Source organism: Megalops cyprinoides, chromosome 6 (genome assembly GCF_013368585.1).
Source record: "Megalops cyprinoides isolate fMegCyp1 chromosome 6, fMegCyp1.pri, whole genome shotgun sequence".
Classification (NCBI taxonomy): domain Eukaryota; kingdom Metazoa; phylum Chordata; class Actinopteri; order Elopiformes; family Megalopidae; genus Megalops; species Megalops cyprinoides.
In genome coordinates this window covers 2,483,166-2,505,869 of record NC_050588.1, presented here as the reverse complement: position 1 = coordinate 2,505,869, position 22,704 = coordinate 2,483,166, and the positions used below count along the sequence as shown (strand labels likewise).

The 22,704-nt window shown below is 43.7% G+C and overlaps 1 protein-coding gene across 3 annotated transcripts in view; it reads right to left on the bottom strand.

Annotated features, from left to right (window-relative positions):
* LOC118779113 (low-density lipoprotein receptor-related protein 1-like) overlaps window positions 1–22,704 on the bottom strand; it is a 176,162-nt gene that overhangs the window by 56,836 nt on the left and 96,622 nt on the right. For all 3 annotated transcript variants that reach the window (XM_036531009.1, XM_036531010.1, XM_036531011.1), the window contains 11 exons: window positions 21,702–21,869; window positions 15,166–15,348; window positions 14,443–14,640; window positions 13,847–14,092; window positions 10,867–11,064; window positions 8,827–9,031; window positions 7,564–7,728; window positions 6,548–6,792; window positions 2,563–2,694; window positions 1,109–1,336; window positions 844–1,018 (listed from right to left, as the gene is read on the bottom strand). In XM_036531009.1, coding sequence (XP_036386902.1) covers window positions 844–1,018; window positions 1,109–1,336; window positions 2,563–2,694; window positions 6,548–6,792; window positions 7,564–7,728; window positions 8,827–9,031; window positions 10,867–11,064; window positions 13,847–14,092; window positions 14,443–14,640; window positions 15,166–15,348; window positions 21,702–21,869 — 2,143 coding nt within the window. The remainder of the gene's footprint in view (window positions 1–843; window positions 1,019–1,108; window positions 1,337–2,562; window positions 2,695–6,547; window positions 6,793–7,563; window positions 7,729–8,826; window positions 9,032–10,866; window positions 11,065–13,846; window positions 14,093–14,442; window positions 14,641–15,165; window positions 15,349–21,701; window positions 21,870–22,704) is intronic.

Here is a 22,704-nt window from a genome sequence, read left to right as displayed (position 1 = left end):
AGTACATAGGCTACATAAGACATTAGCATAGGCGTTTATTATGACTATCAAGACATATGTATTATACGGTATACTATGTACTGTACCATTATACGCCTGGCAGCGCAATCACTTTATTTCCATGAGACATGAGATACACGTGTTGCGTGTGGGAAGCATTGACTTCACTACGTCCGCTACGTCCCATTCTGCGATCGGGATTTTTAAACTTTATTATAACCTTATGGGACTATGGACGTATATGCGAATGGACGTTGTCCGAATGGATGTTAAGCGGCGCACGACTGTACAAGCCTTTGGCCTTTTCTTTGGTGATTTTCACAATTTCCAGTGACTCTGCATTTGTAAATTTGTGTTCCCTTTACAGCTTTTTAAACATCTCTCCAAATATGGAAAGCTGCTACATAGTATTTTATATCTCATTCTTATCGAATCGATATCGAATTGGATTGAATCGAATTGTTAGCTTGTGAATCGGAATTGAATCGGGGCATCTGTGCCAATACCCAGCCCTACTCTATTGTGACGGAAGTTGCTCTGGATAAGAGTGTCTGCTAAATGCAGCAGTGTAGCTTAGTGGTTAAGGAGCCAGACTCGTAACTGAAAGGTTGCCTATTCAATTTCCCGCTGGGCCACTGCTGCTGTACCCTGGGGCAGGGTACTTAACCCTCAGTTGCCTCAGCAAACATCCAGCTGTATAAATGGATAACATTGTAAAAACACTGTAACCGATGTAAGTCGCTCTGGATAAGAGCGTCTGCTAAATGCCAATAATGTAATGTAAAATGCATGTAATGCAATGGCATGTGAGTGATCCTGATGTGTTTACAGGGTCGCACTCACCCCAGAATAGGGTGTAGCACCAGGCAGCGGGGCTTGTCCAGGCCCTGGATGACGGCGTTCTTGAAGGAGCCATCCAGCCGTGCCACGTTGATCTGCTTCTTGTTGGAATCGTAGCTGGTCCAGAACAGGTTCCGGGAGACCCAGTCTACTGCCAGGCCGTGGGCGTTGGGCAGATCTGTCATAAACACACACACACGTGCGTCATGTGTCTGGAGAGAGCCCTGCTGTGCCACGGAAACCCAGCACCACCGAACCCCGGGCATACCTGCGGACACCACGGTCTCCACCCCAGTGCCGTTGATGAAGGCCCGCTTGATGGTCTGGGTGCGGACGTCAGACCAGTAGATGCGGCTTTCCAGTGCGTCATAGTCCACCACTGTGACATTGTCAATGTCTGGTACAGTGAAGGAGATGATGTAGTTGTAGTAGGGGTTGTCGATGTCTACCCCTCGAATCTCAATCTGCCGTGCATAAAGGAGGAACTGCCGGGACTCTGCAGAGACAGAGAAACCTGGTCAGAGGTAAGACTCATGGACTGAGACAGAGAATAGACATGTGGACTGAGTCGGAGAATAGACACATAGACTGAATCAGAGAGCAGACACATGGACAGAGTCAGAGGTAAGACACGTGGACTGAGTCAGAGATAAGACACACTGACTGGGCTGACTGAATGGACACATGTACAGGGTCAGAGAATGAACACATGGACACACTTTCACAGCACCCCACTTCCTTCCAAATGGGTCAGCAGGGTACATACAGTATCCGATCCCTACTTCAACAACTACTTCCCCATCGGTAATCTCATTCATCATCATCATGATTGGCAGCCTTACTACTTCTCAAGTTGTGTTATCTGTCCACGACATGTTTTTGCAGTGCATTTGAAGTGCTGAAAATGAGTGGCATGTCATTATTATGCACAGTAATACATAAAGGGATATGTTATTTTAAAAAAAAGACACTGCAGCCACTACTGCCATTTCTGTCAGAAAGCGCTGACCTGATTCTAAATGACTCCCAGCCCTGCATGTAGCCAGAGTTAATGTTAGCATGAATAGGAGACTCTGCCTATGGGGCCTTCAGCTCCAATTACCCTCAGACTGGCTGCTGTGTAATTGAAGCTATGCTGCAGAATACTAAATACCCAGAGAGCAGGGAATACCGCACAACTGCCCTCCCCCCTCACGGTCAGACCCGTCATTATCAATATGCAACTACATACACACAGACAGTACGCAGACGCATACCGTACACACATAGACCTGCACATACACATGCATGCACACAAACACACATACACACACACGCACACACACATACAGTCACTGTGAGGTGCACTTTATCAGTGCTTGATTAACAAGTCTCCTCTGAGATAAGGATACAAATCCCCGGGGTGAGTGGGAGGAGCACTGCCTTATCAGGAGGCTAGCCCAGGGTGAGTGGGAGAAGCTCTGCATTATCTGGAGGCTGTTTATGATGGAGGGATGCCATGATGCTCTGTATGGGAGTCTGGCTCCAGCTCTCAGGAGGCTGGGGGGATGGTTAGAGGGAGATGTGGGCTCAAACCCCATGTCAGATACTGCAAGTGTAAGCTGCTTTAAACCTAACCGAACCAAATGGGAACACTGTGCAAGAGACAAAGCACTGGAAGACAACAGTGAGATAATGGCGACCACACAGATGCACAGACACACAGTGTGGGTGCTAAGTTACCGTAGCAAGTGTGCTTGTCTGTGCTGAGCTTCATCAGGTGGGGGCAGGCGCAGGAGAAGGTCTGGTTGTAGTTGATCAGGCACAGGTGAGAGCAGGGACCTTTTCCTTCATTGGCAGCACATGGGTTTGGGGCTATGAGGTTGGGAGGGGTACAGGGGGTGGGTAGGGCAGAGAAACAGGGTGGGGCAGAGAGGATGGAGCAAGGCGAGGGTGAGAGGAGGGGAGGGGGGATAGGAGTGGAAGCAGAGTGTGGGAGACAGAGGAGAGGGAGGGACATGTGGACAATAGCAGAAGAGACAGAGTTCATAGTTACACAGACAGGAAGACAGAGACAAAATGAATGCTCATAGAGTGCCTTCAGAAAGCCCCCAGTGATTATTTCTCTTTTTGTTGTGTTGCAACATCAAAATTAAGTACATTACAATGGGATTTTTTCTGCTTTTTGAAGTGACTTTTTACAGAAATAAAATGAAATAAAGTGTTTAGACATTTTCAGAAGTATTTAGAAATAAAAATCTGTAAACTACTTAATTGATAAGTATTCACCCCCTTTAACTAAATTAGGAGAAGTGTTTCATTTTCTTGAGAGATCACACTAAATATGCACAACCTCATTTCAAATCCACCTGTGTCCAATTGTATGCTTGTACAAGAAATATCACCTATTCTGGGAGGTCTCACAGCTGATATGGTAGATCAGATCAGTCTAGCTGTCATGAATGCCAAGGAACTCCCCGTGAAAATTTGTGATGAAGTTGTTAGGAGGAAAAAAGCTGGAGAAGGTTATAAAAAGATGAGTGAAACTATGAACCTTCCTAGGTGCTCTGTGAAATCCATTACAACAAAGTGGGAAAAAGGCAAAGTGCTATGTTTAGTGCAAACCATATACAGCCCAACACCCAGGTAACACCATCCCTACCATCAAGCTGGTGGTGGTAGCATCATGCTCTGGGGTTGCTTTTCAGCAGGTTGAACTGGAAAGCTTGATACCATCAAAGGCAACATGGATGGAACCAAATACAAGCAAATTCTTGAGGAGAACCTGTTCTAGTCAGCCAGAGATCTGAGGGTGAAAATGTTTGTTTCAACAGGACAATGACCCTAAGCACAGGGCAAAAACTACAAAGGAATTTTGTAGTTTCAAAAAAGAGGGTTTGTGTTCTGGAATGGCCGAGTCAAAGCCAAGCCTTAAATCCAACTGAAAATTTGTGGCATGACCTGAAAATTGCTCCATTTAATTTGGCAGAGTGGGAGAAAATCTGCATTGAGGAATGGAAGAAAATTCCAAATACTTTATTTCATTTTTTTTCTGAGTCACTTCAATAGGAGCAAAAAAATCCAATTCTAATATACTTCATTTTGATGCTGCAACACAGCAAAAAGAAATAATCACTGGTGGGTGAATACCTTCTGAAGGCACTGTACACTGCAAAAAATCCAAATCTCACCAAGCATATTTGTCTCTTTTCAAGTCAAAATATCTCTTTACACTTAATATAAGACACAGTCACCAAACAAGCAAAATTTCCTTGAGCTACAAGGACTTGTTTTTAGACAGTGCATCTTGAATATCTTGTTTGGTGAAACTGTCTTGAAAACATCTTACTTTGAGTGGTATATCAAATTAAGCAAGCCTTTTTGACAAGTCAGAAGGTTTTTAAACTGCATGACACAAAAACACTTCCTAATACCAGTTAAAAATGGATCAAAATTAGTTTTTTTCCACCTAATTTTAAGATCCCTTTCAAGAAATCTTAACAAGTGTATTTCCACTAGTTCCACTGGCAGATTTTTTCACTTATTACTAGCAAAAAACACCTTGTATTAATTATTTTATTTCTTATTTTTGAAGGGCTATTTTTTGCAGTGTATGTGGCTAAGACAGCATTTGCCGCAGAGTATAAAAGCTAAAATATTATTATAAAACATGACTATGAATGTGGCTACAAAAACACCTCTGTTGCTTAAGAATGTATTTCAGGCATAGTGGTCAGTAGTTAAAAAACATGAAGGTCTATGCATTGTCCCTGACAACTACTGCACTCAACCCTCTGTTCTAACATGCAAAATTTCCCAGGGGAAAAAAACGGTGACATTCTTACAATGTGTTTGCTAAATTCCTAGTCATGGACTGGAAATAACTGCCCTTTAAAAAACAACTTATTCAGTGATATGTCTCTGAAGTCTGCAGAGGACATGAGAGAGATGCTACCTCTGGCCTTGCAGTAAACAGCTGCCTTTTTGCATGTGGAGAGCTTGAGGTGAGTGATTCTGACAGGATATGTCAGTTGCCATTTTCTTCTTCTTAAGTGCCAGAGAGACTTGGGAATGCTGTCAATCAACGCACCCATAAACCCCCCTCTCCTGCCCCTCCCCCAGGAGGTGTTAGAGTGAATTGAATGACCCACTGATAGACGAGCACTTGGCACTGCAATGGGCAGAGCACCTGACGCTGTTTTCTGAACAATCATCTGCAATTTACCTCAGTTACAATTTAACACAAGGAAATTGGACTGGAAAATGTATTTAAAATGATCTTGAATAAAATAATCAAAAACATACACTCAGTGACCACTTTATTAGGTACACCTCTCTAATATGGGGTAGGACCCCCCCTTTGCCCCCAGAACGGCCTGAATTCTTCGTGGCATGGATTGAACAAGGTGCTGGAAAGAATTAGAGATTCTGCACCATGCTGACATGATAGTATCACGCAGTTTCAAGCTGTGAATGTCCCATTCCACCACATCCCAAAGGTGCTCTATTGGATTGAGATCTGGTGACTGTGGAGGCCATTGGAGTACACTGAACTCATTGTCATGTTTCTGGATCCAGTTTGAGATGATGTGTGCTTTGTGGCATGGTGCGTTATTCTGCTGGAAGTAGCTATTGGAGGATGGGTAGACCGTGTTCATAAAAGGGTGAACATGGTCAGCAACACTCAGGTGGGCTGTGGCATTTAAACAATGCTCAATTGGTATTAAGATACCTAATGTGTGCCAAGAAAATGTTCCCCACACCGTTACACTACAACTTCCAGCCTGAATCGTTGACACAAGGCAGGATGGATCCATGGATTCATGTTTATGCCAAATTCTGACCCTACCAACTGTATGTCGCAGCAGAAATTCAGACCAGGCAATGTTTTTCCAATTGTCTACCGTCCAGTTTTGGTGAGGTTGTGCCCACTGTAGCCTCAGTTTCCTGTTCTTAACTGACAGGAGTAATACCTGGAGGGGTCTTCTGCTGCTGTAGCCCATCCACCTCAATGTTCGACTTGTTGTATGTTCAGAAATGCTTTTCTGCATAGCACTGTTGTAACGTGTGGTTATTTGGGTTACTGTCGCCTTCCTGTCAGCTTGGACCAGTCTGGCCATTTTCCTCTGACCTCTGTCATTAACAAGGCGTTTTTGCCCACAGAACTGCCGCTCGCTGGACGTTCTTTGTTTTTCTCACCATGCTCTATACACTCTAGAGACAGTTGTGCATGAAAATCCCAGGAGATCAGCAGTTTCTGAGATACTCAAACCACCCCGTCTGCCACCAACAATCATCCCATGGTCAAAGTCACTTAAATCAGATTTCCTACCCATTCTGATGTTTGGTCTGAACAGCAGCTGAACCTCTTGACTATGTCTTCGTGATTTTTATGCATTGAGTTGCTGCCAGATGATTGGCTGATTAGATATGTGCATCAATGAGCAGGTGTACAGGTGTACCTAATAAAGTGGTCACAGTGTATGTGTGGTGTTTTGTGGTGTACTGGTAAGGAGCAGGGCTCGTAACTGAAAGTTTACTGGTTTGATTCTCCTGCTAGGATGCTGTTTTACCCTTGGGCAAGGTACTTAACCCACAATCTCCTCAGTATACATCCAATAAAGTAATGCATGTTAAAACACTGACTTTGATGTCTAATAGCAAAAGCTGTGTCTGGGGGTTTGTTTCAGGGAGAGCCTGACTCCTGTGCAGCCCTGGCTCTCCTCACCCTGGGGCTGCCTGGAGGGGTGGTACACCTGCAGGTCAAAGGGCTGGGTGTTGGTCCTTTGCACCACTGTCACATTGAGCCCCGTCCACTTGTTGGCCTTGGCCAGTGTGTTGGTGCGCCAGTCAGTCCAGTAGACCTCGCCCCCGTACATAGTGACGGCGAATGGGTGAGACAGGTACTCGTGTCCCCTCAGCACCTCGATCAGCCCTGTGCCGTCGTACAGCGCTGAGTAGATCGCGTCAGACCTGAGGGGAACGGGGTGGGGGGGACAAGTGAACAGACAAGACAGTAAAGCAGATGGATGGAGAGAGACAGACACTGAAACATGTCTAAAACCCCACATCTCTCCAATGTGTCAGAAACCCTATTATTAACATATCTCTCCACTGTGTCTGAAACCTCATGATTAACACATCTTCCCCATCATTAACACATTTCTCCAGTGTGTCTGAAACCCCATGATTAACACATCTCCCCCATCATTAACACACCTCTCCAGTGTCTGAAACCCACATCATTAACATATCTCCCCCATCATTAACGCATCTCTCCAGTGTGTCTGAAACCCCCTCCATTAATACATCTGTTGTAATGTGAGCATTGTAAACGTAAGTTAATGCTAATTAGGATAATGGTAATATAGCCATACTCCCCCTAGGGGAAGCTGGTTGTAAAGAGAGGCTGTTTTTGGGGTCGTGGGGTTTTACTTCCAGTCTTCCGGGGAGTATGTACTCCACTATACAGCATGGTGCAGTGTAAGCCTCTGTATGTAAATATTGGTTCTTCCCGTCCTAGATAAAGTTGATCCTTGGGCATGAAGTTGTCAAGTGGTCCTTTTTCAAAGTAGGAGTTACCACAACATCTCTGCAGTGTGTCTCAAATCCCATCATTAACACATCTCCCCCATCATTAAAACGATTCATTGCATTATGTGGGCCATTACAGTATATTAACAGGGTTCTGTCAGCATGGACCTCGGTCAGTCTATGTGTCCTCTTGCTGGAGCAAGAACTTACCTGGCATCGATCCACAGGATGCGCTGCTCCAGGTAGTCCACAGTCAGCCCGTTGGGCCAGCCGCCATTGCCCGTCTCCTTGTGGATGGTGCGACGGCCTTCCCCACTCATGGATGCTGCCTCTATCCTGGGCAGGCTGGCGTCCCAGTCAGTCCAGAACAGGATGCTGGGAGAATGAGAGGGAGAGTTTGCTTGTATTGTATGTATGTATGTGTACATACATATTGTTACAGTAACAAAATATATTTCATGTCAATAAGACGAGAAGTGCTTCTACAACACTGCTACCAGCTATGTTGACTGGCTACGATAAATACAATGCCTGGAACATTGCTGCATCCCCACTCTCAGAAATAGGGTCCCCATTCACAACCTGCCTGAGGCCAATATTTCCATCCCCTTTCCACCTCACTGGCTATAGGATGGAACTATTCTGATAAACTGTTGTGATGAACCGATGCCCCAAGTGTTTTGCCAATGTTATGAGTCTCTAGACTGCCTTTTTCTCTGGGGTCAGGGAATAATTTTACAATTTTTTTCCTAATTAGCCTTTTTTTTCCTTTTTGAATTTTATTCCTTCTAGAACATGAACTATATACAGCACGTTGGGACAGTTGTTTATTGTAAAATTGCACTATAACAAATAAAATTTGAATTGATTAAGGCAAAGCATTTCATTAAATTAAAGCAAATTTGTACTGAACTGAGCTAAAAGTGAGGGAGAGAGACAGAGAGCAAGTCCTTCACAGAGAAAAATGCTCATACGATCATCACTTTAAACCTCCTGTGTTTTCAAAGGAGTGGGGACACTTCTTCACCAACATTTTTTCACTCATCAATCATGTCAGCACTAGAGTGATACACATCACAATGATATTTGGGGGATGCTATTACAACGCTCTACCTAGGTTGATGTAATCAGAGTACAATTTTTGACTTAATCATCACTTACCCTCTCCAAGTAGTAAAATAGATTTTTTAGAAATGACATGCTATTCAACCAAAAAACAAAGTACAGCTGTGCTTATAGAGGATTCGTATTTCAGCCTCTTTAACCCTGTTTGCTGATTGTGTGTCCAGGTTACTTGACAATGTCTGGAGAACATCATTTTCGAGCTCCACTGAGGTATATGCCTAGAGAACAAATCTTGGTACTCCTAGATACAATCAAAACTCCACTATGCAGTCATCTTAGTAGGGCAAAGGTCATCTTGGTAGGGCAAAGGGCAAAGTTCAGAGCTCTCAGCTGTTTTTGTGTGGTTACCCATATCGGGGATCCAGGGCGATGGCCCGTGGGTGCTCCACCTCTCCTGCCAGCAGCGTGGTCCGCATGGTACCATCCAGCTTGGCCACCTCGATCTGGTCCAGGTTGCTTTCCACCCAATAGATGTTCCCAGCAATCCAGTCTACTGCCAGCCCCTCTGGAGTGGCCAGGCCATATTGGATCACCACCTCAAAGCTGGTCAAGGCTGAGGGGGTCACAGCATGACAGTGGTTTGATTAGCACACACCCTTATTGGGGACAACAGCACAGCTGTTTCATCTATTTACTGAAGGCATTCAGGTTAGGTGCAGTGCTCAAGAGTGCAAAATTACATTACATTATTTTCATTTATCACACTCTTATCCAGAGCAACTTACATAGGTAAAAATAACATTTTGTATATTCATATAGTTGGATATTTACTGAGGCAATCATGGGTTAAGTACCTTGCCCAGGGGTACAACAGCAGTGCTCCAGCAAGGAATTGAACCAGCAACCTTTCACTTACAAGCCCTGCTCCTTACCACTGCACTACACAACCTCCCTCCCAACAGCAATGCCCCGCTTGTGAATGCAGACCAGCTCCCTACCCTGCACCATATCACATGCCACCTTAACTTCACACAGCGCGCTCCTGATCACAGGCTGGCACTGGCTGGTGCAGGAGCAAAGCCATGCCATCTCCAGCGTGTTCCACTGCACTGTTCCCGCAGCTCCGCCATCTGGTTTTTTGCACGCCATTGGAGGACAAGGCCCAGACTCCTGTTTTGATCTGTTTGGACACTCAAAATCAGCCTTCCAGCAATGAAAAAAGCAAAACCCTTTGTCCCCCCCTGACCCCCTCCATTTTTCCCTTTCTTGCTCCACAATCCAAGCAAAACATCTAATCATGTGCACCCGGCTATTACCCTGACTGGGGAGGATCACATGCAGTGAGTAGTCTTCTCTGCAGTAATGAGAGATCTGCCTTTGCCCTCGCTTATTACGGCTGAAGACTGCCTTTGGTTCAAAAGGAGCTGCTCTCTGTTGTCTCCTCACCCCAGCTGCTGAGCTGTGGGCTGAACACAGTGGTAGGTTCAGTAGGTCAATGCATTTTCCTGACATCACACTATTGAGGGCCATGTATGTGAAGCAGCAGCAACAAGGTAGCCACAGAGGGCTTGGTATTCAAGGCAGGTCTGCAGCAGCTGGGAGCTATGAATATCATTCCAGGGCTTTGAACTTTTGATTCAGACACCACAGGACACTCCTCAGAATGACTTGATAACATTAGCATTGACAGTAGGAAAAAATTTTAATACTGCTTCTTCCTCTATAATATCAATAATTTATAATCCTATATGAATTTATACATTGGCACCTTACACATGAAATAAAATGCAGTTATATGCTATAGCTAATTCAGTGTTCTTTCCCATATCTAAGCTAGTGTCAGTACTCCGCCTCCCTAGCTGTGGTGTTTTTTTTTCTGTCCATGTGCTTTTGTTTGTTTCACCTTGTGTTCCAGCCTGCCCCGCTCTCCGCCCTGTCTCTGGGCGGAGAGCGGGTAAGGAGCAGTGCTCATAACCAAAACGTTGCCAGTTTGATTCCCCACTGGGACACTGCTATTGTACCCTTGGGCAAGGTAAGAGCAAGGTACTTAGCCCACAGTAAATATCCAGCTGTATAAACGGATAAAAATTGTAACCAGGGTAAAAGCATCTGCCAAATGACAATAACAATGTAACGTATGTTACTGTGGTGTGTACACAAGGAAAAATACAGCAATATGAGTAACAGCCATGACAAAATGCATACAATAATTTAACTAGTGTTCTTCATTTTAAAAACAATTCTTTGTATCGCTGACATCAATGAAATGAGACATAAGTGAGTGTCTTTGTATCTGAATAAAAGCTTTCACTTGTAATTACTGGTGGACGGTCTCTGGCTGGGTTCATGCCATTCTATACGAACTACAGAAGTAACTGCAATAGCCACATCTTTTGTCTGAAATATCTGTGTTCACGAATGTGCCAGGCAGCCGATGCCACAGTTTACCGCCATTCTCGGACAGCTTGCCACGGTAGATCTTGTCCTCCACCACATCGGTCCAGTAGAGGGCACTCTGGTTGAGGTGGAAGTCCAGAGCGATGGTGTTGCGCAAGCCTGGCACCAGCACACTGAACTCGCCCTTGTGCAGGTCAATGCGGCGGATCTCATGCCGGTTGGAAAAGATTATGAAGGGCTTGAAGGGGTCTGTGCAGGAGAGAAGAGATGCTTCACACCACACTCACAGCACAGTGGCAGCATTATGGAGTGACTTGAAAAAGGCATATGGGGTCACTTTGTGGAATGTAACACCCATGGATGCTGTTCAGTTGGCCATACACATTAGAAAATCAGTTTTGTAAGGCTCACTGGATTCACAATAATTACTTTGAATTCAAATCAATTGACTGGGTTCATTGTTTTGTTTTACAGAACAATGAATATAACGACATTTATGTCAAAGATAACTTTAAGATACTGGTGCCAAAAACCCCTTTCAGGCATGAATTGCAAACCCCAATTAATACAATGTCTTCATGGTCATTCATTAAGTACACGTATAAAATCACCAGTGACTAAACTACAGAACAGTATGCCCACATAAACCAAAACCTGTAGTAGACATGCAGATTTAGGCTGTGTTCACACGTAGCGTCTTTTCTGAAGCTGTCAGTGTCTGTTTCACATAATAATTTTATGGAGCAGACCGTGTTTTCAAAAACGTCTTGAGGGTTTTTTTTAATACTGTCACCAGCGTTTTTTTTTCTGCAGCTCAGGGCATTTTTTTTCAGTTGAGAAAAGTTCCACTTCTCAGAAAAAAATGCCCTACAATCAAGTGCTTTTTCGACAGCTGTCCAATCACAAGCGGAGTGAGACCCATTGTTTCCCATAACAGCCACCAAAAATGGAGAGGGTAGCGGTGGAGAAGTTAATTGTGCTAGTTTCTGAGCACAGTGAACTGTACAACATGACAGTTAAACTGTATCATAACGTTCATCATAACTAGGCCGTTTGGAGTCAAATTGGACGGATCCTCTGAGTTTCTGGTGTTTGTGTTTACTGTATGTCGTTAGCAAAACTAGCCTGTTAGCTAACGTTAGCTATGCAACAATGTATAGCCAGAAAGATCGCTAGATGTTGCAGTAGCTGTTGTTATGGCAACAAAAGACGCTCTCAACTGCTTTTTGGAACAAACGCTGCCAACATTTTTTTCTACCTGAAAAAATGCTCTGGCCAGCGTTTTTCATCAAAAAAAGATGCTACATGTGAACACAGCCTTAGGCACAGGCTCCTTTGAATGGAGGAACCCAGGTGGAAAGCCCTACTTACTGACACTGACAAATGAGCATGTAACTTCATGCCACTTGTAAAGTGGGATAAGGAGCATATTTGGTTAGTTGTCACTAATGAAAAAGCTGCACACAGACCAGTGTTATGTTATCAGCAGGCAGCAGGAGCTGTGATGAATGAGGTAAGGGGGCAGGTCACTACAGTGAGGGAGCACAGTTACACAGGCCTGTTTTTAAAACATCGCTTCTTTTTCAAGTGCCTGCCTTTGTGTCTATAACTCATGATCTGGGCTCTATACCTATGCATTTTCCTAGCATTTCAACTGGTTTCATTTTACTGATGAGTAGAGCTGGGCATTGGCACAGATACCCCGATTCAATTCGATTCCAATTCACAAGCTAACGATTCGATTGTAAGACGACGACAATGACGACTAGTATTTGCCTTTAATACAACAGTTAAGCTATGTCAAAGTCCATCTATTTCATTCTCTAGCTATGTTTAACCATTGTGGAAATTAACCTAGAAAGTCGGAAAAAATGCATATAAGCCTCGATATCAAATCGGACGGATTTTAAAAAACAATTAATTGAAAAACAATATTCTTGCACACCCCTACTGATGAGTATTAACAGATTTTTTAAAAAAGATTAACACATTTTTCCAAATATTTTATTATTGCTTTTAGAAATCAAGCAATGGGGAGTTCTCTTCACCTGCTATTCAAGCACAAATTGAAGGAAATTCTGCACTGCAGCATTTTGCTTCTTACATTCTCACATTTCTATTCAATTCTTCATGTTTTAATACAAGACCAAATAACTCACCCTGGCCTCACCCCTAATCTCTACCCTGACTTTACCCCTACTCCTAACTTACATCCCTGACCCCAGTCCTCTCACCAACAGAACGAAAGGCCCATGCTCTTCTCAACGTCGCTTTTCCATTATCACCCCCCAGTGGTGGAATGAACTCTCCACCCCCCCCCCCCCCCCCCCAAGAACAACTCCTTCTTTCCAACCTTTCAGACGTGGGCTGAAGACACACCTCTTCAAACTCTACCTGGACTGACACCCTTGCCATTTGACCTTGTAAATCTAAGATTCTTGGCTTGTACTTGTACCTTTATCTCTTACGTTGTATTTGTCGCACATTTTTGCCTAGGTAGTATAGCATCACTTTATTGTCCCAGTGACTGTATTTGATATATGTAACCTTAGATCAGATTAGTTCTGTCTCGCTACAGTGACCTTGTGCTCAGCTTCAGCACTATCTGCATTGTATGACCTGTACACATCTTGCCCTTGTGCCTGTTGTCTGCCCGCTATATGCACTTTTGTACATCGCTTTGGATAAAAGCATCTGTTAAATCAGTGTTTCTCAACCCTCTCCTGGAGTACCCCCTGCCCTGCATGTTTTAGATCCCTTCCTGCTCCAACACAGCTGATTCAAATGATCAGTTTGTTATTAAACAGCTTCAGGAGTTCATAACAAGTTGATCATTTGAATCAGCTGTGTTGGAGCAGGGAGAGATCTAAAACATGCAGGGCAGAGGGTACTCCAGGAGAGGGTTGAGAAACACTGTGCTGGATGAATAAATGTAAATGTAAATGTAATCCTACCCCTACCCCTAACTAGAAATCATAACTCCTGACTCCTAACCCTTAAACCCTACCCCTACCCCTAGCCCCTAGCTCACCCTTGCTCTTGCAGTTCTCCATGTCGGGCTCCAGCTCCCAGCCCTCATAGCAGGAGCACTTGACATGGTGCCTGTCCTGCTGGCAGCGCTGGCTGCACTTCAGGTGCTTGGCACAGAAGCTCTGGATCTGGCAGGTCTTGTTGTTGGGGCCCAGCTCCATCCCCAGCGGGCAGGAGCAGAGGATGCCCTCCCCCGGCGCCACTGTGCAATTATGACTGCAGCCGCCATTGTCCAGGGAGCACAGGTCTGCAAGAAACAGGAAACAGGAAGCACAAAACTCAACTCAAACCCGGAAGTGACACAGCCAAAGGAGTGTCAATCAGCCACTGAAGGGCTCAGGTTGAAGAGAAGTCAAATTCCCAGTGATTCTACGGCATTGTTCTAAATACCATGCCACCAGTATATTGTTTTCATTTAATTAAGTGACAAACAAAATTAAGTGAATGTAAAAAGAGTTCCTTTTTAATGTAAAACCAGCCTCGGTCCTCCAAGACTGCAGCGGTTTATCTTTGTAGGGTTCTGGAGGAGAATCTTGTGGCTGGACCATGTGTGACTGGCATGGCGATGGGTGGTGGCGGTGGGGAGGGATATCATACCACAGAGCTTCTCGTCCGAGCCGTCCGGGCAGTCATCAGTGCCGTCACACATCTTGTCAGCGGGCAGGCAGATGGATGTGTCGTTGGCGCAGACGTGGTGGGAGAGCTTGCACACCAGCGCCTCGCAGTTGTCCTCATCTGAGTTGTCCTCGCAGTCACTGTCCCCGTCACACACCCAGGCCTTGCTGATACAGCGGGCTGTGAGGGGGAGGAGCCATCTGTCACAAACTCAACTCAGCCAATCAGATACCGTCGACACACTATCTACAACACATTCAGTCCCACAAATCATCTGTTGCACCCTCTGTCCCACCAATCAGATGCACAGCTACACCCAACCACCCTGTCTGTCACACACTCTGACCAGCCAATCAGTTGTTGCCAATACCATGTCTGTGACACAGTCTCTCCCATCCATCAGATGCATAGTTAAACTTGATGACCTGTCTGTCACATGCCCCAGCCAGTTAGGCACAGAGCTACTTCTGATCCCCCTTCTATCACATGCTCTGTCCCACTCCTGATAACCCCTCTACTGGTTTCATCAAGTCCAAAATGCACTTCTATATGCTTCTATGGTAGAAGTGATGTCACAAAGGAATTCTGGGGGAAAGGTGATTAAAAAGCCCAATCTTTAAAACAGAATTGTATGTAAACTTTTTATTTTTGGCAGTTAGCTAATGCAGCCCCCCAAGCCTTCCTTCCCTTTCCTCTCCCTCCTACCAGAGTCTCTGCAGCCAAACTTGACGGCTGGGTCGCACATGTGGGTGACGCCCTCACAGTTCTTCTCATCGCTGAGGTCCATGCAGTCAGTGTCGCCATCGCAGCGCCAGCGCATGGGGATGCACAGCCCGTCCATGCGACACTGGAATTCGTCAATGTGGCAGCCACCAGGAGGCCGCGTGGCTATGGAAAGGGGGAGGGTCCAAAAAAGAACAGGCATGAACGCTACACTGAAGAGCACCCGTACTGTGTTAGCTTGGATGCACACAGTTACTCTCAACCATTACACCCTGGTCAAACAAAGCTCAGTTATCAAAGACCTGCAATGTTATATACTATGAATGAAGTGAAACCCCAGGAATTCTGGGTCTATTGTGCTGGCCTCAACAGACTGGTGTGTCTCCTGTGGGACTCGGGGTGGTTCTGTCTTGTGCACCTCCTACTTTCTTGTCTTTTTGTTTTTTTTCTATTCACAAATAACATACCGATAGGTTAGGCCTTCTGCAGTATTCATAGCATTTAGGTTTCCTAGGTTACATACAGTAAGTTAAGTTTACTCAAGTTGAGGGAATCAGTTTGTAACATTATACCTTCTAGAAGAGTTTCACACACTTTAAATTCAGGGAAAAATTTTGGTGGGACATAAACGTAATGGATAATTGCTGGAAACATCTAAAAGAGGGCATGTTTGCCTTCAATAATCAAACAGGTTCCCAGAGGAAAGGAAGGTGGTTTCTACCCCTTTAAGCCAGAGAAGAGAAAGATGCTCATTGATTAATGTAAATGCCAGATCAATAACACCATTTAAGGACTGCCACAATCAGAGACCCAGATGGCATAGGTCAAAGGATAGCATAACTTGAAATAAATGCAGGGTCCCATTTCGCGTTCCCGTTAGTTGCCGATATTCCTTTTGAAAAGGCTCAGAGTAGACTTAATAGTGAAGGTTCTGGCTTCTTGTACACACATCATTAATTTATCATTCCAGGGTGTGCTTCACCTGATACAGCAACAGACTGTGAATAAGCTAAATGTTTAAACTAAATGTCATGGAGAAGGAATAACTAAGTACTTTCCATCACTAGAAACAAGGAAAGGACAAAGGGAAACAGTTTTTCCACTTAATCCAAACACTCATTTTGCATCACATTTTCAACACCAAGCTGGCATTGAACACTGTCTGAGCTTGCTATTTGTAAAAGCAAGGTGGCTACATAAAGCACAGCATTCAAGGCTAATAAATTATTCATTCGTTTAAATAATTCATGCTTTATTATGTTCTAAATTTCTAAGTACACAGCCAATTACTGGGTGGGAAATGAACATTTTTAACTTTAATGGATACACTGTTCTATTGTGCTGGAAGTTGCTCTGGATAAGAGTGCCTGCTAAATGCATGTAATATAATGTAATGAAGACAGTCAATAGCTGGCTTTAAACACTTCCAACTCTTTTTCCCTACAGGCAATAACTGAGATGGCTGCATTCATAGGAATATACCTGCTACTGTGTGTAAACAGATCATCTTTGCTGTCAGTTGACTTGTACAGTTGAAAAGTACAGTATAGATATATGGATAACATAGCAAAGAGAACTTGACCAAGTGATTCATGACGCGGTCGTTAGGAGGGGGTTGGGATCACACCTAGGCTATTGTTCTAGGCTGTCGGTCGATTATCTCTCCACTTGAAATGGAAACACAAAACAGCGAGGCGGAATAAAGGCACATCATTCCCTGCTTGAACAGGCTGTGCACAAGGGGTTACAGCATCTCGACACATAGGATACTAAATTGCTAGAAAGGTACTTTGTTATGTAGTTATTTACATTTTTCATTGTATAGAGTACCTTGCGTATCTGTCTTGTGTAATGTATAATTAATTTTTCTTAAGTATTTACCGTAAATAAACTACACAGCTGTCGATTTTCCAAAAAGAAGGTGTTTTTCGTGCTGTAATTCAGTTTAAATAAATTCAATTTATTCTAAAAGCCTAGACATCCAATACAGGTTTGTTGACAAAACTCAATTGCGACATACATATTTTGTAAAAACAACATTCATGCATATTTATTCACTTTCAAGCTGTGCCTACATTTTCTATTACATGTGTGGAATTAGTTTTAGCTAAGACTCATGATAGGCGGTGGTAGGCTGTTCGTAGTATGAACTAGTTCAGGCCAAATCGTTCAAAAGTGAGACACTAACGATAGACTATGGCACTCTATTGGGAGGGGGTTGGGAGGTGTTACTTGTAGGCTACTCGGCAGGCTAGATGATAGCCAACTGAATGCCTTGAAAAGTCATAGTGTTTGCTTTATCTGTTAGTTGTGGTAGATGACTAATTTATTCAAATGCAAATGTAAAGCTTTATATCCTCGGGAGGGCTTATTGTGTGGTGTAAGAGATCATTTCAAAGAGACAGACGAGTTTGGAACTGAAACACTTTAGCCTACTTCTCCAGTGCCACCCAAAGGACTCTCACACTCTAAACTTGTACAAGTTTCAATTTACACAAATTGTAATTCTCAACCAAATGCTGCCTGTCTTGTCATTCCGATAGGCTGTTCTACTGAATAAAGGTGAGGTCTTATAACCCCGTGACGCGGTTTATAACCCCGTCACCCGACATGTCGCCCAACAATTAGAATGTCCAAATCTGTAATTTGTCGCAACAATAATTTTTGCACTAGTTGGACCGTGCCCTTACAATAAATGAAAGACTAGGGACAATAACGTGATGTCAGTCGACAACTGAATGTTTATAAAGCTGGGCAACGCATTTACAGACCAACTGATCAACTGCTGTCGTGTGTGTGGCATCTCTAATAATAAATTAATTCTCCAAGGCAGAAGACTAAATATTAAATAAAAATACTATGAAAAAGTTGCCTGAACTAGTCTTGCTTAGTGTTGTTCAGATGGTTTTCTCAGTAAAAACATTATGCTGAATGATGGAAGGGCTGGACAACAAACGTTCTAATGAAAAACTCACTGACTATCTACACGGAAATGATACATTGGCCGAGCTCAAGTTGATCTTGTAAGCAAACTATTTGCTTTGTGCAAGAAGCGCCATCTAGCGATCATTATGTGTCAGTAACAGTGTCCTTGTCTAATGACTCGGCGGTCTTTTGACTGCCTAGCCGCGCTTTAAGTAGGTAATCCCAGCCCGGCGCTATTAATAGGAAGTCACAGTGGTCAAATGACCACCGCTCGGCGCTTCTAGTGTTAAAAAGGAAGGAACTAACTAGACTGAATGAAGGCAAGAAAAAATACAGACAAAAAATGACACGCCATGTGTTGTCAGTCCTCCTGTAACTTTGTCACCATATATGTGCCTGGAAGATGCTTTCTGTGAGGGGTCATGTTACACTGTCTGTTACCATGTACATGACTGGAAGATGCTTTCTGTGAGGGGTCATGTTCCACTGGCTCTGCCATCATGTATGTGACTGGAAGATGCTTTCTGTGAAGGGTCATGTTCCATTGGCTTTTCTTCGACAGTTTCTCTCATCTCACTGTGGAGAAGACTTTGGGATTCAGCTTTTATAGAGTCATAACCTTCCACAGGAGTTAGGAGCAGTGGCATAGAGCTTGGACATGGCTGACTCAGTCACTCAGACCAGCAATCCTTGCTGAAAACCCAAAGGTGTAGTCTCAGGAGTGGCTACACCTGTTTCAGAGCCATTAAAAACTCCCATAACAACCAACAACTATGACAGGCAGGGAGAGAAAGAAATGGAGGAAAAGAAAGAGAGACTTAAATGTATACCTTATTGCTTTGGCAGTACAAATAAACTGAGAAATGGGAGGAGAGAGAGAAAGGAAGAGGAAAGAAGGAGAGAGAAAAAGCAGGGAGGAAGGGATTGAGGGAGAGAATGAGAGAGACAACATGGAATGGGAGAGAGAAGGAAGGAAGAAGACAATGTGAGAGAGAGAGAGAAAGAAAGAGAGAGAGAGAGAATAAGCAGGACAGACTGACAGAGACAGACCAAATCCTCCACACCAGGCAACTTGCCTGCCTGGCCTCCCATGACCTCTATTTAAGCCACAGGATATGTCCCTTCTGCTCCTGGTGTGGCGTGAGGATAGCCAAATGAAGCTGACTATAAGCCAGCACTGCGTAAGGGACAGGATCTCTGCCATCTGGCACATTCTCACAGGAGTGTACCTCACAGTGACAAAGAGTATATTTATCACAGAAGATCTGACAGATCCCACTAGTACAGCTGCATCATAATAATACATTCTATTATTATGAATAGTTTATATTCTAATGTTATAGAACTCATTTTCTATATTCATTCATTTCACTTTTGATCTTTGACCTATTGAGGTCAAAACAGTTGTTTAAGAATGCCACAACCCCATAGTGGGTAAAATATCTAAATCAATCAAACATAATGCCAAATCCAAAAAAGGAAGGAATATAGAAGCAATGATCTCTTCTGAAGTCAATTTACTGAATTCATATTAATTAGTATTATTGTTCAGTATTTACAGATTTAGACAATTACACCTTTTTAAACTAACAATAGCTAATAACTTTTTTTGACTAAACGCAGAGTATTTTTGCCAACAGGAGACAAAACAACTTTAATCTAAACTTGCCTGGATAATAATAATTAATACCAACAATAATAATGAAAACTATTATTATATTATATATTATTCCTACATTCTCTTCCTAAGTGCAGCTTTCCATCTGGGAAAACGTACATTTAGATTTGCCTGGCTTCCTATTCCCATCCCCTATTCATCAACTGCAATAGTTCTTCCTGTACAATAACTGAAATTCCACGGGATGAAAGGCCAGTCACGTGTTCAAATGAAGTTCAGTATGCACGTGTATTTCTCTTAGTTACGGAAAGAAGGGTTTCTTTTCCGCCCTTTGTGCATCGTAAGGTGCTACGTAGGGTTAAACCGTCGCGCGGCTCTAAGACTGGTACGTGCACATTACAGGAGCCTAGATTCTAGGTGATACTGCGGTCAGCGACAAACCTGCGGAACACGAGCAAGTGCCGTGCGCGCATACACTCCTAATTATAAAACAGACCGCGCTCCGTCTGGATGAGGCGCTGTTCGTTAGAACAACAATTACGTAATTACCATCCGCCGCGCTGCCGCGATACGGAGCCAGAGAGCTGCACCGAAATCCGCAGGTATCAATTAGCGACGGTCTGCCTCGAGTAAAGCGGTGCTTATCTTCTGTGGAAAGCAGGAGCAATAAACACAATTCTTCTAAAAATAAGCGCAGCTTTTTTCTTGATAACACGTGAGAGACAACTACTCACTCGTCTTCTTCTGTCGTGACGAGCTGCACGAGCGTGCCACGGCCTCGTGGAGCTGAGAACTGTCGTCATTTTCCAGCAAGTGTCTACCTTTCTGTTTTCTGGTCGCAATCTGATACCTGCCAGACACGTTTCAGCCTGGTGCACACTAGAAGATTTTCAAATCTTAACCGATTTTAAAAACGTGGGAGACCACAGACATAACGACAGATTTGACCGATTTTTTAAGGTCTGAGAGGTGCCTCACAATTTACAATTAAGTGTCTTGCCATCCAACTGCATTTCCTTAAACATCATTTAAATGTAACAAGACAACAACAATCTACGTATTGATAGCTAGTAATGAATTTGTTAAGAAATACTCCCCTATCAAACTGTCCAAAACTATACAGTATACACCACTAGCCTGGATAAAATACTTCCGCTAAGAAAGTAAACAGCAGACTGATAAGCAGATGATTATGCAAGTTATGTAATAATACATGTCCAATAAAATATTTATATAAACCAATGGTTTACCACTATCAAAGTTAATCTTAGTCCTCAGTAACTCAATGCATATAATAGTAATTCATAATTATTACTGATAATTATCTAACAGGATGACCCAAAGTGCTCTTATCACCTTCACTAGTAACAGCTGTGTTAAAGATGATAAAGTGAATGGCTGCATCCGAATACTCAGTATGCACTGACTTCGGTTAAGAACGTACTACCTGACCGTTACTGTAGTACATACTATTGAGTATGCAAGCGATTAGTAAGGACACAATTCGTACTCAGCCGCCATCTTACCTGTCCTTTGACCCAGATGTGTAAATGTTTACATGTTTTAAAAATCACTTAGCTTTACTGCTTTACTTAGCTGACTGTCAACCTGAGGTAGAACGAAAAGCTAACTTTATGTAACAAGCCAATTGATTTGTTAGCTTAACCAAGTTGACTACACTGCCATCTTCTTCTTCGGTTATTTGGGCTCCAGCTGAATTATGGGATAGCATAGTGCGGTACGTTTGCATACTTCAAAATTTCAATGTAAATGGTAGGTCATCCGGGTACGGTTCGACTACTATTAAATGCCTACTAAGTATTCGGACACCCTACGGATTATGACGTACTGCTTTTTGAGTAGTACATAGTATGGAAGTATTCGGATGTAGCCTGTGTGTTTATCTGTCTTTCACCCTCTGTGGTCACCCAGAATGCCCTGCAGCTGCCTGTGTGGCCCAGCCAATCAGGCTCACCCTGATTCGTGCAGTTGGCATGGGTCTCATCACTGTAGTCCCCACAGTCATTGTCCCCGTCGCAGGTCCAGTATTCTGGGATGCAGCGGCCACTGTTGCACTTGAACTGCGCACTGGAGCAGGAATGGCTGCAGCCCGCCTCGTCACTGTTGTCCCCACAGTCGTTATCTGCAACACACACGCCGTCAAAACACCTACCTGCTGGACCCCTCCCCCCCCTACTGGTACCCCTGCTTGGGGTGCGGGGGGGGAGCCCTCCCACAAGCCATCAGCGACATGACAGACTCTGACACTTGATCTCAGACAGGGAGCTGGCTGGATTCCTGTTCTCCACACTGACACATTTTGGGACAGTTTCCCTCCTGTTTCAGGCTGCCAATGCAAATGAGCTGGATGGATGCACAACTTTAAGAAAGCTCTCTAGTGTTGGGCCGGGGCTGCCAATTCCCCCTGATGCTCTATCAGAGGCCAGTCACATTCAAAACGCAGGCTTACTTCTTACTCGCAGCAATTGTGGGTTAGGTATCTTGCCTAAGGCCACAGCAGCAGTGCCCTAGCCAAGAACAGAATCTGCAACCTTTCAGTTATAAGCTCTACTTAGTAAAAAAAAGCATTCAGTCAATACACCAACATGCCTATCTCTGTTAGGGCTGGGTGGTATGACCTATATAGGTATGACCTATATCACGTATATTTGTTTTTCTTAAAATTTAATATATTTTATATAAAGGCTTCTGAAGGGGTAAAGCACTGGTATGGCAACTGCATGGCAGCTATGACTGTATTCGTAACTGTATTACTAGGACATATTTCACATAGTACAGAGGTATTTTAAGAACATTTATTGTGCAAAACTGCAATAATAAATAGAAAAAAAATACAAAACCTTTTCTCAAGTAACTTCCACCTCTGAAAAACACTTTTTCATGAAATACAATAAAATCAAGCACCACAAAGTGAAAGTAAAAACTGACTCAGGGATTAAAGTTCTCTGTTTCTGTAT